This window comes from Neofelis nebulosa, chromosome 5 (assembly GCF_028018385.1).
Source record: "Neofelis nebulosa isolate mNeoNeb1 chromosome 5, mNeoNeb1.pri, whole genome shotgun sequence".
NCBI classification, from domain to species: domain Eukaryota; kingdom Metazoa; phylum Chordata; class Mammalia; order Carnivora; family Felidae; genus Neofelis; species Neofelis nebulosa.
The window spans coordinates 29,801,232-29,817,363 of record NC_080786.1 but is presented as its reverse complement, the minus strand read 5'-3'; the positions used below and the strand labels follow the sequence as shown (position 1 = coordinate 29,817,363).

Here is a 16,132-nt window from a genome sequence, read left to right as displayed (position 1 = left end):
TGAACCATACTATATGGTTTTACGCGCACTGCCTGACATACGGCAGGTGTAAAATACTGATTAAGGAAACTCTTTTTTCCCCAGGGCTTTATTTTTCGATGTGCCAGGTCTTCCCGTGAGCAGCTTGCCAACTCCCAGGGGAGCTTAGCGCCCCTTCCCCCCGCCCACGCACCCACCCCACCCAAAGCCCTAAGCCCTCGTAACCCCTAAGCCAGCTTGCAATAGCACTGAACCTGCCGCCACCGCGACTTTTGACATCTCCGCCCTCCTCCCGCAACTGCGGCTGGGCTCACTTCCGCCGGAAGAGGCGGGCGCCTCCGCGCGGTTGGCGCGAAAGTCGGTTCGCGGCCTCAGCAATTTCCGGGTTTTACGTTTGCATCGGGTCGGGGGCGCCGCCGGCTGCGGCGGGTGTGCGCCGGGGTGGCGCCCGACCCCAGCCACCGTCTTGCGGGCCACGCTCACCCTAACTCGCCGCCCGAAGACCCCCAGGCTTCACCGAGGTGAGGGAGGCACGGAGAGAGGACCCAGCTCCTTCCTCACCCTAATTGGGGGGTCGCTACACTTCCCCTGGCCTTAGGGCCCTCGTTTCCCCCGTCCGTGTAAATGGCCCATGGACCGGCGGGTGAGGCTTTGACGCCGGAGAGGACGTGACTGCGGTTGAACCTAGAGTCGGGCCTTTCTCTGGGAGCTGGCGAGCAAGAGCATTCGGCCCTCTAGGGGCATGACCTTGCTAACCGGTTTTCCGTTTATATATTGAAGTCCGTTTACTGAGGAGTGAACAAACCTCGAGGGTCGTGGACAGTTTCGTTCTGTGTATCTTTAAGCTAAGCGCAACTGAATGCCCCATGGGCTTAGGGGTCTTAGAGCCCCATAACAAAAGCCCTGAGTGTAGTCAATTTAGGGACATTAATGTCGTCTTCTGATTTGCATGGATTGTTGTCACCTTTTTTTTCTCGACTTTACCCACATTCTAGAAACTAATAAACGAATTCCTGGGCAAAGCCAGCATCTCTATCCTTGGGAGTTGTCGGCACAGAAAAATAGCTGCTCTTAACGTTTAACTTCATACGGGTGGTGTTTTTGTCCTTGTTAATGGCTCCCTTATTTTGACAGTTCAAAAATGTCCAGAAATGACAAAGAACCGTTTCTTGTGAAGTTTTTAAAGTCTTCAGACAATACCGAATGTTTTTTTAAAGCTCTTGAGGTAAGGGTGCTTGAAAACGCCTTGTTTGATGCTATGAATTCATTTCCTCCTTTTTAGTGTTTTTGATTTATTGGGCTTCTTATGTCTTAGTTATTTTTGAAGTTTTACTGTAGTCTATATTAATATAGATGTGATACATATTTTGGGGTTGATGTAAACATTGTGTATTTTGGAGAGCATACGTCTATTATGACATTTTTATTGAAAGTAACACACCTGCTATTCTTGGAAATTACATTTCTTTCTATGTGTACTAATCAGAGTAGACCTTTGTGTGTTGAAGAAATATGAATCTGTTGTGTACTGGTTACACTTAATTTTTTGGCGTTAAAAGTATGTTTCATTGTGTACAGTGTAATATGGGAAGATGTAGGGGGTTTTGTAGAGCCTTGATACTCACAGACCCCAGTAGCATTAGTAGAGTTGGAAATGCAGAACATTGGGCCCAACTGAGACTTCCCAGTTAGCACCTGCATTTTAACAAGATCTTCAGTGTGATTACTGTGTATATTAAAGTTTAAGCAGCATTATTGTAGCAGGTTTTTCTCTCAAGTTCATTCAGCAAATAATTACTGAGTGTAATGACCTGTTAAGGACTGTTCTAGTACTTGGGATACATCAGTGATCACAACAGGCAAAGGTCCATGCTCTCTCAGAGCTTATATTCTATTTTAGCAGGAGGAACTAGACATAAATCAGGTAGGATAAATGAGTAAACTCTATATGTTACAAGGTGCTAAGTGCTATGGGAAGAGAAAAGAGTAAAACAGGTTAAGGGGTTCTAGAGGATGTTTGCTGGGGGAGGAGGGAAGTTACAATTTTAAGTAGAGTATGATCAGTGAAGGCTTTATGGAGAAGATGATAATTGAGTGCAGTTGAAGGAGTTGAGATAGTTAACCATATGTATGTCTGGGGTGAAGCTTTCAGGCAGGGAGAACAACTATACACAGGCCCCTGAGAAAGTACTTGGGAGTGTCTGTCCAACATTAATGTGGCTAAAGTGTAGTGAACAAGGGATGGGGGAAGAATATTAAGGGGTGCTTTAGAGAGTAAGAGTAAAGAGGTCATGTAAAAGGCCTTGAGGGCCATTGTAAAGACTTTTACTTTTTCATTTGAACATATCTGATTGAAGTGATGGATCAAGTCAGGTAAAGACCTGGAAGAAGAATATTCCAGGTAGTGGGAACAAGAGCAAGACCTCTAATGAGGTCATGCTTAGCTTGTTCCAGGCTCAGCAAGAAAGCAGGAGGCTAGAGAAGAGTAAGCAAGAGAGATGAGAGGTAGAAGGTAATAATGGGGAGATAGGCAGGGGCCCAGACTCATCACCTGATTTGTATTGTGAAAGAGATTACTAGCTGCTATCTGGTGAATAGATTTAGGGGAAGGAAGAGAGAAGGAACCACTTTGGAAACTTCTGCAGAGGTTGAGGGGAGAGATGATGGTAGCTTTCAAAGGGAAAAAGATTGGATTGGAGATGGATTTTGAAGGTAAAATTTATAGGACTTAAATACAGGAGAAAAATTTCAGGTGCATTCTTTCATTTTTTCTTTCAGTCAATAAAAGAGTTCCAATCAGAAGAATATCTTCAGATTATTACAGAAGAAGAGGCATTAAACATGAAGGAGAATGATAGGTCACTTTATATCTGTGACCCATTTAGTGGCAATGTCTTTGATCACCTCAAAAAGGTTTGCCAACTTTTAGTGTGTTCCTTCCGTAGTCTGATTTTCGTTTTGTTTTTGCTTCAGTGGATATAAATTCTTTATCGACCATGAAATATTATGCAGATTATGAATATAGAGGAATCCTTTGGTTTTAGGAGACCAGAATAATACTTTTAAAGGCTAATAATGTTACAATAGGCTTTTGTATTTTAGAAGATTTAACTTCATTTAGTTTAAGTGAACTCTATAGTAATGAAACACTTTAGTGATGGAGTTCTGTACTTAAACTCAGTTTGATTGCAAAATTTTCAGTAAAGATAGGAAGAGATCTCAACATAACTCTTGGTTACTTACTGTCTTTCCTTTGTGCTCTTACACACAGAATTTTAGTATCTGTACCTTGTGCAGGGTCTGAAACATTATATGCTAAGAAAGAAGCATTTTGGAGATGAGTATTGCAGTATACCAATGAGCCATCTTATTTCTTTTTGTTGATTTCCAGAGTCTACTGACTCATTACTTTTTTGGTGTCTGGACAAGAGAGAAGCATTGAAATAAAAGTAAACTGGCTGTAATTCCATGCAGATAACAAAGAAGTGATTCTTGTTTGAAGGAGAAGAAAACATAGAAGAGTAGGTAGATGCAGTATCTGCACAATTTACGGAAGGTCTGTGCCCACCTTTGCCAAAAGCATTGTTGGTCTTACCCTCCTTTTGGAAATAACATTCCTTGTCAGATAGAATCAATAGCATTAAAAATTCACTTTTCCTATGGCTGAACAAAAAGATAGCAGTAATCATTTGCCTTTTAGATCTTTAAATCAGTCATGATTTAAATCACCCACAGACTTTTTAGTTCTGGCTTGAATGTGCTGATGTTGAGCAAGACTGTCACTTTTGTTAACTTAGTTATCAATGAAAATGAAAGGTCACTTTTTTAGCAATCTGTAATACCATAGAGAAGTCTTTGTGCATCTTGGAAAGACATTGAGTTGAAGACAAAGTGTTTAAACGCAGATGTAGAAACTGCCTAGGATTATTTTTTGTGTGTGTGACAGTGTAGGTATTTTAGAAGGGGATCAGTGAGGCTCTTATTATTTTAAACTGCTTGGTTGGCTGGGTACTTCATTTAAAAAGTATATAATGGATATTTCCTAATTATTATAGCATAAGACTGTTACTCATACACCCTATCATTAAGGCTGTGTTTGTTTTAGAGATTAAAATTTGGTGACAACTTTGACTGATGTGGCTCTTGAAGCTTATTTCTTTTGATAGACTGCATCGTTTGATTTGCATGTGTGTTTATTTAGTGTGTTGTGTCCCTAAGAAATTAAATAATTTTCTTATAACAATTTGGGGATTTTTCTGCAGTGGTCATCACCTTCTGTAAATAATTGGTAAATATTACAAAATGTAATTTCATAATACAGGACGTCTTTTCCTACATACTAAACTTTCTCCCTCTTTTTATAGCTTGGCTGCAGAATTGTTGGCCCTCAAGTAGTCATATTTTGTGTGCACCACCAGCGATGTGTCCCAAGAGCCGAACATCCAGTTTTTAATATGGTTATGTCTGATGTAACTGTATCTTGTACAAGCCTGGAAAAAGACAAAAGGGTAAGTGTTGAGGAAAATCATGACCAATGTATATATATCTCCACACTTAATCTTCCACTGTGTAGGAGACACTTTGAAAGACTTTGTAGTTGGTGTTCATGGCTTACACAAAGTCAGTATACAACAGTGTACAGTCTTTTCTATTTTAACGAATACAGTAGCATCTGTTTAATTGAAAACTGACTACTTGAAAGAAAACTCCCTTTTTCCTTTCTGCAGTTGATGAGTTAGAGTTTGAGTCATATTTTTTCCACTGTAGATGGTCGATCTTCTAAAAAAATGTTGACAGGTAGAACAGGCTATGGGTTTAGCATTAGCTCCAAGGTAAGAATGCTTTGATAATGCTTTCTAAGAGATAAAAATATGTATTTTTATATGTAATGTATAAAATTTATATTTAAAAGAAATAAACTCATGGAGTTGAAAGAAACAAATATAGGAAAATAATGTGTGAAGGTAATTATTTTTGAATTTATATTTCATATTTATCTTTATACAAAAAGTAATTTGATTATTTAACTTTATAGTGGTGAGAAACATTTGTGCCTTAAAGCTAACAACAACAAAAGATATTTATGAGTCTTTGTATTAAAAATGGCAGAGATACTGTTTGCTTTAATATTAACATATTTTCTTTTGGGTTTACAGGAAGAAGTTCATAAATATGTACAAATGATGGGTGGACGCGTATACAGAGATCTTAATATATCAGTAACTCACCTTATTGCAGGAGAAGTTGGCAGCAAAAAATATTTAGTTGCTGCAAACCTAAAGAAACCTATTTTGCTTCCTTCTTGGATTGAAACACTTTGGGAGAAGTCACAAGAGAAGTAAGAAAGACATTTAGATGTGTTCTAGATTAAAAAAAATGATACATGCGATCATTTTGGCCTATTGTGGGTTTTTATAGGGGAGGTTTTATGTTGTTCTTTCGGGATTTGTTATTCAGGGACAAAAAATGGGGTTCTTACCCTTCAGTGAAAACAAGAGAGCAGAATCTGCAGGCTCTTATTGTCAAGGTATTAGTTAATAGGTAGAATAGGCTATTGATTTAATACTAGCTTCAAGGTAAGAAATGCTTTGATGATAAAATTGTTAGCAGCAGTAAATGCTTGTAAAATAGTTGAGATGATCACTGCAGCAATTGTCACTCTTAAGTTGCGTTACCCTTCCACTACTCTGCCCATATATTAAGATGGAGAGTGAATTACCATTTTGGCAATTGTATTCCCTCCCAAAGATGTCGGTCTGTGTAAAGTTGAATGTAAACATATGTAAGCCATTGACTAAGCTGTGGTCCTTCAGCAAATGTTAATCAAGCTCACTTTACGTACCTGGCCTGAGCTAGGCGTTAGATATACATAGTGAGCAAAGCAGGATACATGCTTGCCTTCATAGACCTTAGGAATAGGCATTTTTCCAGTCTTCCTCTCAGCACTGTCCAACACATCCTAAACATCTCTCCGCATCGGAACCTGCATTTCCAGCATGTCTGTCTTGCATGGAAACAAAATGGTAATGATATTTTTGTTGGTATTCAACTAAAAATCCTTGCATATTATCTATATGGTATAAGGGAAGGAAAAAAAGTCTCCTTTTCTGGTAGGCAACCAAGATCGTTTTGAGTTTGTAGGTATTTCAGACCTAAAATTTTGGAAAACACACCACTTTGGCATGGATTTAAAGAGTTAATGAAATATATTTTCCCTCAGAACAGTTTTATTTGAGAAACTATCTGAAGTATTACTTTTCATTAGTGACATAGTGTTGAGCTAGATGAGCAATTAGTGTAATTTTGCGTGTTTGTCAGTTTCCCTTAAAAATGATTAAAATCCTAAAAAAATGAGGAAAGCCTTAATGATTTCTGTTGTCATTATTATTCTGGTAAATTTTAAACTAGTATATTAAAATGTTTATTTTTTCCTTGTTACTTACTTTCCCCAGAAAAATAGCCAGATATACTGATATAAACATGGAAGACTTCAAGTGTCCTATTTTTCTTGGTTGCACAATCTGTGTGACTGGCTTGTGTGGCTCAGAAAGAAAGGCAATTCAGCAACTCACAGTTAAGCATGGAGGTCAATACATGGGACAACTGAAAATGAATGAATGTACACACCTCATTGTGCAAGAACCGAAAGGTAAAACTATCTGCAAAAAAGTACAGAATTTTCCCTAGTATTTAACATTTGAAGATGTTTACAGAATAGCTTTTCCTTCTGATATGTTACAAATCTGGTATATTTTTTTCCCCTGAAATCTTACAAAGAGAGTTTGGTTCAGAATCTGTAGAAAAATTACATGACTATCCAGGTTTATTCAGATCATTAAAAAAACTTACAGGACAAGAAATTTGGATGAATAAAAAAAGGCTAATGTAGCTAAATTACATTTCTTTCTAATGACAAAAGGCTTGGCTTAGTTTTTAATTGAACAAATCAGCTTTATTAGATGAACTACAAGTTGTAACCTGCAGATATACCTTGCAGCACATGAGGCAGTTAAAAGAAGAAAATGCATTAGCATTTCAGTTACCCCACATTTATTCCTCAGTTTTATTTTTTTTTTTTTAATGTTATTTATTTTGAGAGAGAGAGCAAGAGAGAGCATGAGCAGTGGAGTGGGAGAGGGAGAGAATCCCAAGCAGGCTCTGTGCTGTTAGCACAGAACCCAGCATGGGGCTCAAACCCACAAACTGAGATTATGACCTGAGCCTAAATCTGGAGTCAGACTCTCAACTGACTGAGCCACCCAGGCACCCCATAAATTACTCAATTTTAAGAGATTAAACCCCCTTATATGGCATGTGTATTTACACAACACATGGAAAATATAGTTGAGTAATAACTTAAAATATTATTTTTTAATATACTGTATAGCATACTGTTTGAAAGTAAGAAGTGGTAACTTTAATTTTGTTTCAGGTGAGTTTTTCCCCATAACCTGTAATACTATGAATATTTCTACAGAGATAGATTTTAATGGTTACATTTCTCTTTCTGTTTCTTAATAAACATAATAGGTCAAAAATATGAATGTGCCAAGAAATGGAATGTACACTGTGTGACCACACGGTGGTTTTTTGACAGTGTTGACAAAGGTTTTTGTCAGGATGAATCTATATACAAGACAGAGCCTCGACCGGAAACAAAGACTGTACCTGATACTTCAACTCCTACTGGCCAGATCAACACAGTTGATAGTAAGTCTCAGTGGGATTAAAGTAAACAGTCATTTTTAACAGTTTTCTATGTAAGAATTGATTTGTAAATAGAATCAGTTAGATATAGTAAGGAATGTCATTCTTTCTTGGTATGCTCCCAGGCATAGTTGTATAATAACTAAATTGTATGAAAATTAGTCCAGAACTCCTGGTATTTCTTTTTATAATGAATGTATTTTCTTTCTTTTTCTGATTGAATGCAAAAGATGATTAAAGAAATCAAGAATACTAATAAAGACTTAAAAGATTTTTCAGAACTTGACTAATGTTCAAATAGTAATGCATTTTTATTAGTTTGCTGCAGTTGTTATAGACCATCTGTATTCATGTAAAATTTAAAATCATTTCTATCTTATAGGTGCCATGTTGGCAATTTATCAGATGTTATGCTTTCTTCTTTCCTGTACCCTACAGCCAGCAACTTCAGATTTTTAATGGAAGCAAGCCACTATTAAAATATATTAAATTTATTTTTATTTGAAAAAGATGTGAAAGTTAGTTTCATTTTCCCTTCTCACTTGGCCACCAAGACTTCAGTAAAAACATTTGATTCTTACTTTGAAAATTGTTCACAGCCCTTTGTGTATAAGAAAAGTTAATCTATAGGGAAGTAGGTAATCACATTTTTATCTCCATAAATTTCTACATCTTTGTTTGATATGTAGGTCGTACTCTTTCGGATGTCAGCCATATTTCCAACATCAATGCAAGTTGCATAAATGAATCGATATATAATTCAGTTCTTAATAGCAAAGTGGAGCCCACACTTGAAAATCTAGAAAATCTGGATGTCAGTGCATTTCAAGCACCTGAAGATTTACTAGATGGTTGTCGGGTATGTCTTTATCATGTAATACATGCAGTGATAATATACATCAGTGCTATCTAGCCTAACTTTGAAGACACCTCAGAGTTGGGCTTGCTCTTTGTCTACGTAAACCTTCACCCTAGCTAAGCAGAGGCAAACATTAGGCCATACCTGTCCTTTAGCTGTCAGGGTCCCTCTGCCTGGGATGTGCCTTCATTTGTAGCTTTCAAAGTTTTTATTATTTTCAATTCTGAACCATCCTTACCAGTAATCTTTCTACTCTGTTTTGAGACCACTTAGTTTCTGAACCACTTAATGGATTTTTATTTATAACTGTCACTTAATAAGTGTTTCTAACATGTTAGACTGTGCATGTTGTTAATATGTTATATATAATCTCATTTAATTCCCACAAATCTAAAATGAGTATTACCCTGAGACTGAGGCTTAGCAGATTAAAATTCTTGTTCAGAATCACACAGACATTAAGTAGACAGACATCTACTCCAAAGCCTATATTCCTAGGCTTTATTCCAGGGTCCTATATTCCATTAGACCCACTGCTTTGTTTAGTGTCCCTTGGGCTACTTAATTTTTTAATGTATGAATAATTGTTTTATAAGTGCCTTGATGAAAACATCCTATGCTATTTATCTCCTGGAGCTGAATACTTATTTAATATATTTCTATGTAGGGGTGCTTGGGTGGCTCAGTCGGTTAAGTGTCAACCTCTTGATTTGGGCTCAGGTTATGATCTCACAGTTCATGGGATCCAGCCCTGCCTCAGGCTCCATGCTGTCAGCATGGTTTTGTCTTTCTCCTTCTCTCTTTCTGCCCCTTCCCCACTCGCATGTGCACTCTAAAAATAAATAAACTTTAAAAAATGCATATATATAATTTTTCTACTTGTAGAGTGAATAGGCTATACATTAATTCTCAATAGCAAAGATGTAACCCTGTTTTATTGTTAAGAGAGGAATTGGGCAGATTACCTTATCCTTCTAAACTTATAAAACTTACCAATTTATGGGGCTCCTGGGTGGCTCGGTTAAGCGTCCAACTTCAGCTCAGGTCATGATCGCACAGCTTGTGAGTTCGAGCCCCATGTCGGGCTCTGTGCTGACAGCTCAGAGCCTAGAGTCTGCTTTGGATTCTCTGTCTCCCTCTCTCCTTCTGCCCTCCCCCTCTCATGGTCTGTCTCTGTCTCTCAAAAATGAATAAACATTAAAAAACTAGGGGCGCCTGGGTGGCTCAGTCAGTGAAGCGTCCGACTTCAGCTCAGGTCCCGATCTCGCGGTCCGCGAGTTCGAGCCCCGCGTCGGGCTCTGGGCTGATGGCTCAGAGCCTGGAGCTTGCTTCCGATTCTGTGTCTCCCTCTCTCTCTGCCCCTCCCCCGTTCATGCTGTGTCTCTCTCTGTCTCAAAAATAAATAAACGTTAAAAAAAAAAAATTAAAAAAAAAAAAACTAATAAAAACTTACCAACGTATTAGCAGAACAGAGAGTATCTTGTATACTCTTTTTTATCCTAGACCCTGCCAATTCTGGATATGACTTTTAATTATTCTTATAGGAAATTTATGTGACAGAAATCATGATTCCTCATTTTTGTTCAAATATATTCTAATGGAGGTTATTTAATTTGGGATATAAATGCAGTTAGGAATAGATTTGTCATTTAAGAAATTTTTTTTTAAAAATTTTTTTTTTCAACGTTTTTTATTTATTTTTGGGACAGAGAGAGACAGAGCATGAACGGGGGAGGGGCAGAGAGAGAGGGAGACACAGAATCGGAAACAGGCTCCAGGCTCCGAGCCATCAGCCCAGAGCCTGACGCGGGGCTCGAACTCACAGACCGCGAGATCGTGACCTGGCTGAAGTCGGACGCTTAACCGACTGCGCCACCCAGGCGCCCCTAAGAAATTTTTTTTAAGACACATGTAAAATAGAGATGAAAACGATTTTTATATTTATTAAATTGGTTTCAATACATACATACTGATAGTTAAAAATAAATTTTTGCATATGTATTATTGTCAAAGCACGATCCTCAGCTTGACTTAAATTATCTTGTGTAATCAACTCTGTGTAAAAGGTATCTTAATTTACGGGTAAGAAAATTGATTTAAAGAGGCTGAGTAACTTACCGTGGTCATGTAATTAATTATTGACAGCTGAGCCAAAATTTAAACCCAGGTTTCCTGAACTCAGACATATAAACTCCAGTTTATTTCTATAATCTAAAATTTACAAATAGTAAGATATTCAATATTTAAGAAGCTACCAGCATTTTAGACATTGCTGTGCACTAATATTCAGAAGATAATTGAATTCTAGCTTCTATTTTATTAAAGCCTTAAAATACATATCAGGTGTCTACTGTGAAGGATGATGATGCTATAGAACTGTGAAGAAGTAATAGTAAAAATTTCAGAATTGTTAAAAAAAAAATCCAAGTTTCAGAATACATTCCATTCTTAATGTATTTTAAATGTACACGAGTTGTCTTATTTATACACAATGGATTTAGATATATATTTTTTTAATAATTCTTTTTCTGTTGAGAGAAATAAGCCATCTTCAATGCATTAATCTAAAGTAGATATTTTCTTTCTTTGCAGATATATCTTTGCGGTTTTAGTGGCAGAAAGCTAGATAAACTGAGAAGACTTATTAACAGTGGAGGTGGAGTTCGTTTTAATCAGCTCAATGAAGATGTAACTCATGTTATTGTGGGAGATTATGATGATGAATTGAAGCAGTTTTGGGATAAATCGGCTCACAGGTTTTGTCAGTTTTTATATCAAAGAATTTTCTACTCTGTAATGATTTTTCTTAAAACTGCATATCCATGTGGTTTTGGAAACAGCATGGCAAATGGGATGATGGTCTTTATAGTTTGAACTAATATATAATTATGTACTATTTTTGTAGGCCTCATGTAGTGGGAGCAAAATGGTTGCTAGAGTGTTTTAGTAAAGGTTATATACTTCCTGAAGAGCCATATATCCATGCTAACTACCAACCAGTGGAAATTCCAGTTTCGGATAAACCTGAAAGTCAAACAGCCCCTTTAAAAAAGAACAACAGCTCCTCCAAGAAGGACTCTACTCCTGATGGAAAACATGAGCAAGCTGATGAAGATCTCCTCTCTCAGTATGTAAATAATAACACAACAGCGGGTAAGAAATAGTTGATTAGTATTTACAGTCATAAATTTAGAAGAGGAATGCATACATATGTGATTTCTACCAGGTTTTCTAGATTTTAAGTTAAACCTTTTTCTTAATGTTTTATGTCTGTTACTTTTTGTAAGCAGGCAAGGCCAAGGGGTGCTGAACCCTCTGACCTCCTCCTCTCTTCAACTATCTCCACTTTGATCTGTTTTATATACCAGCATCACTTTGTGTGAGTTTGTAACAGCATGAATTTTTATTTTAACCTTGTAATTAATTACCTCTTACTTGGTTATTGTGATCTTTAATGCATACAGTGCTGCACTGTGAACTGTGACCTCTGTATGTAATCTTCTCAGAATGGGAAGGAAAACTGCCAGTGAAGAGTTGTGAGCAGCATTTCTTCTTTTTTAAGAAAAAGTTACTGTGAGGGGCGCCTGGGTGGCTCAGTCGGTTGAATGTCCGACTTCAGCTCAGGTCATGATCTCACAGTTTGTGAGTTTGAGCCCCATGTCGGGCTCTGTGCTGACAGCTCAGAGCCTGGAGCCTGCTTCGGATTCTGTGTCTCCCTCTCTCTCTGCCTCTCCCCCACTGTACTCTTTGTCTCTCAAAAATAAATAAATGCAAAAAAAAAAAATGTAAAAAGTTACTGTGAAATATTTAGTACATTGAAAAAGATATGAAGAATAATGTGATGCGTAACCATATGCTACTACCTAGGTATAAAAAAAAAATAGAATATTCCACTATACCAAAAGCCTCCTGTAAGTCTCCCCATTTTCCTTATAGTTTACATGTGTATATATCTGTTTGCAATGTATATACTCTTTAATTTGTGTGTATTTTAACTTATATAAATGACATATGGTAAGTACTTTTTTGCTATTCTCCTCCAACCATGAGAGAGATTTATCTAATCCAAGTAACTGGTTGTGAATACACCACATTGTATCCATTTTCCCACCTATAGACATTTATATTGTGTCTTTTTTTTGCCAGTACAAACAGTACGGCTGAGATTGTTCTTAACCATGCCTCTGTGATTGCGTGGAGGTTTCTATACATGCATATGATACCATGTTTTGTCTGCTCTATCTGAATTAATGAAATAGAGATGTTAAACTCCACCACCATAATAGTGGCTTTGACAGTTTCTCCATGTAGTTCTGTCAGATTTAATTTTTTAATATATCTTGATGTTTTATTACATGATGATTCTCATTTTCCTAATTTTTTTCCTTAAAATCTGTTTTATCTGATATTAATACAACTATCTGTGCCTCGTGTGAGTATTCATTTAGTGTGACTGACTTGTTTTCTTAACTGCAAATTTGGTCAGTTTTCTTTTATTGTTACTTGTGATCTATTTTTATTATTTTATGCCATCTTATTTTGTGCTTTTTGTTTGTCTCATTTTTCTATGCTTCTTTGTTTAAAATTTTTGCCTTTTGGGTAGCTTGAGCTTGCCCCCTCTTACCTCGGTCTCCCAACTCTCTGTCTTCCTTCTTCTAATGTAGAAGTTAGATCTGTTTTTATTTTCAGTGATTACCCTTGGAACTTAAAGGTGCATCATAACTTGAAATCTAAAGTTAATCAGAATTTTGATCTTCATCTTTTTTTTTTTTTTTAATGTTTTTATTTATTTTTGGGAGAGAGAGAGAGACAGAGCATGAGCAGGGGAGGGGCAGAGAGAGGAAGACACAGAGTCAGAAGCAGGCTCCAGGCTCCAAGCTCCAAGCTCCAAGCTGTCAGCACACAGCCCAATGCGGGGCTCCAACTCACGAACCGTGAGATCATGACCTGAGCTGAAGTTGGACGCTTAACTGACTGAGCCACCCAGGCGCCCCTGATCTTCATCTTAAGTACAAAAACTTTATAACACTATCTTCAACATCTTGCTAATCACACCCCTCTACACACACTCACTAGTACACTCAATTTATGTGATTTGGGCTAGTATTTTCATTGTCTTTTTTAATCTCACAATTAGATACTTATTGTTTCATGTGGCCCATATTTGTTTTGATTTATCAACATATTTAGCGATTTCTTTGCTTCCCATTCCTTGTTGGCATCTGAGACCTCTCCTCTGGAATCATTTTCTTTCCTCCTATAAAATATATCCTTTAGAAATTCCTTCAGTTTCTGTTAATGTCTTTATTTTGCCTTTGCCTTAAAAAATAGTTCTTCTCTGAATACAGTCCTAGACAGTTACTTTGAGCTCTTGGGAGATGTTATTTCATTGTCCTCTTTCTGTGGCTGGTGGATAAGAAGTCATTCAGTCTAATTATTCTTTTGTAGGAAGTCTTTTTCTTTTTTTCTGGCCTTTTTTAATATCTCCTTTTATTTCTTGTATCCTAGAGTTTTACCATGTACTTGTCCTACTTGCAATTCATTGTGCTTTCTAAATTAAGGATTAGTGGGGGGTTTTTGTCTTTTTACTTCATTGTAAAACATTTTTCATCTATTATCACTTTGAATATTGCTTCTTCACCACTCTATATTTTCTAACTGCCATTACTCTGTGTATGGATCACTTAACCTGCCCTTCTGATTTCATCTTTTTGTCTTTCTGTGATTTATTATGTGTAATTTATTCAGGATTTCCTTTCACATCACTGTTTCTCTGTTTAGCTATTGCCTAATGTGTTTAACCCATCCATTAAATTTTTTATTTCAATAATTATTTTTTTCAGTTCCTAGAAGTTCTGTTAATAATCTTATTCTGTATTCATGTCTTATTAATTATTTCTTGAAACACATTAAACATACTGCAGTATTATGAATGGAGGGGAGTAGTTCTCTGTATTGTTCATGCTGCCTAGTTTCTTCATGTCTTTGTGATATTATAAACTCATTAGGCCTCTGGAAATTCTAAGAAGCTTGAAGGCGAGGGTTTGTTCCTCTAGAAAGGGTTCATATTTAAATCTGCTAGAAGTCTAAGGGTTTTCCAACTCAGGACACGTCTCAGTTTATTGGCTGGATGTTTTTTGGACCACCAGGCTAGTGTGAATTTGTACTCTTCACCTACTTTGAGGACCCAGCCTATGATAACAAATTCTCAGGAGAGATCTTTTTCCCCCTTGACCCAAAGCCAAAATCAAGTGTATTTGTCATCTCCTTTGCAGGGTAGATTTTTTGTTGTTGTTTGATTGATTTTGGTCTGCATTGTAACTAGACATTTCCCTTTAGGGTTTCTGGGTTTGTTTACTCGTGTACTCCACCCCACCTCTAATTTGTGTGAGACCAAAGGCTTAAGTTGTTTCCCTCCACGTGATGTTCCTGAATTCTGAGAATCTAAGTTTCTGGAAAAATAGATTCAGGGTAACCATTAGTTTTAGTAACCACTCAATGCTCTGAATTCATGATACTACTTCATTTTCAGTCCTTAATTTCTTGCTTTCTTGCAAATTCAGCTCTGCATTTGTACTGATGCCTTTAATATTTTATTCTATATTTTCAAGTGCTTTTAATGAGAGGGTTTTGCATGTCTAGCCTATAATATTTCTAGAAGGGAATTTGCAGCATTTTATCTTTTTCTTTTTTAGCTTTAATTCCAGTGAGTTAACATACAGTGTTATAACTAGTTTCATGTATGCAGTATAGTGATTGGACAAGTCCGTATATCACCTGGTGCACTCCTTAATCCCAGTCACCTGTTTAACCCATCCTGCTGATTCACCACCCCTCTCGTAAACACCAGTTCTCTATAATTAAGAATCTGTTTCTTGATTTGTCTTATTTTTTTTTAAGTTTATTTATTTTGAGAGAGAGAGCACGAACAGGGAGGGGAGGGGCAGAGAGAGGAAGAGGGAGAGAATCCCAAGCAGGCTCTGCACCACTAGCGCAGAGCCTGACCCAGGGCTCAAACTCACAGATCATGACCTGAACCAAATCAAGAGTTGGAGCCTTAACCGACTGAGCCACCCAGGCGCCCCTCTTATTTTTTTTCTTTTTGTCTGTTTGTTTTCTTTCTTAAATTCCACATATGAGTGAAATTATATGGTATTTGCCAGTGACTTATTTTGCTTAGCATTATATTCTGTAGCTTCATCCATGTCATTGCAAGTGGCAAGATTTCCTTCTTTTTGATAGCTGGATAATACTCCATTGTGTGCGTGTGTGTGTGTGTGCGTGCGTGTGCACGCACATGCACACACATGAACACGCTACATCTTCTTTATCCATTCATCATTCACTGGACACTTGGGCTGCTTCCATATCTTGTCTGTTGTAAATAATGCTGCTATCAACATAGGGGCTCTGGTATCCCTTTGAATTAGTGCTCTTATATCCTTGGGTAAATACCTAGTGCAATTGCTGATCATAGGGTAGTTCTATTTTTAACTTTTTGAGGAAACTCCCTACTGTTTTCTACAATGGCTCCACCAGTTTGCATTCCCACCAACAGTGCATGAGGGTTCCCTTTTCTCCATATCC

The 16,132-nt window shown here is 37.3% G+C and overlaps 1 protein-coding gene across 4 annotated transcripts in view; it reads left to right on the top strand.

Annotated features, from left to right (window-relative positions):
* The first annotated feature begins 340 nt into the window (after positions 1-340).
* The window catches only part of TOPBP1 (DNA topoisomerase II binding protein 1), a 62,233-nt gene continuing 46,441 nt past the window's right edge, over positions 341-16,132 (top strand). Inside the window, exons 1-10 of one of the 4 annotated variants that reach the window (XM_058729933.1) lie at positions 341-500; positions 1,114-1,204; positions 2,758-2,892; positions 4,344-4,487; positions 5,136-5,317; positions 6,432-6,628; positions 7,510-7,689; positions 8,376-8,545; positions 11,138-11,301; positions 11,451-11,698. In XM_058729933.1, coding sequence (XP_058585916.1) covers positions 1,121-1,204; positions 2,758-2,892; positions 4,344-4,487; positions 5,136-5,317; positions 6,432-6,628; positions 7,510-7,689; positions 8,376-8,545; positions 11,138-11,301; positions 11,451-11,698 — 1,504 coding nt within the window. In that variant the 5' untranslated portion in view covers positions 341-500; positions 1,114-1,120. Of the gene's footprint in view, positions 501-1,113; positions 1,205-2,757; positions 2,893-3,370; positions 3,536-4,343; positions 4,488-5,135; positions 5,318-6,431; positions 6,629-7,509; positions 7,690-8,375; positions 8,546-11,137; positions 11,302-11,450; positions 11,699-16,132 lie in introns of those variants that run through there. The other 3 variants (XM_058729934.1, XM_058729936.1, XM_058729935.1) reach the window with 3 other exon arrangements.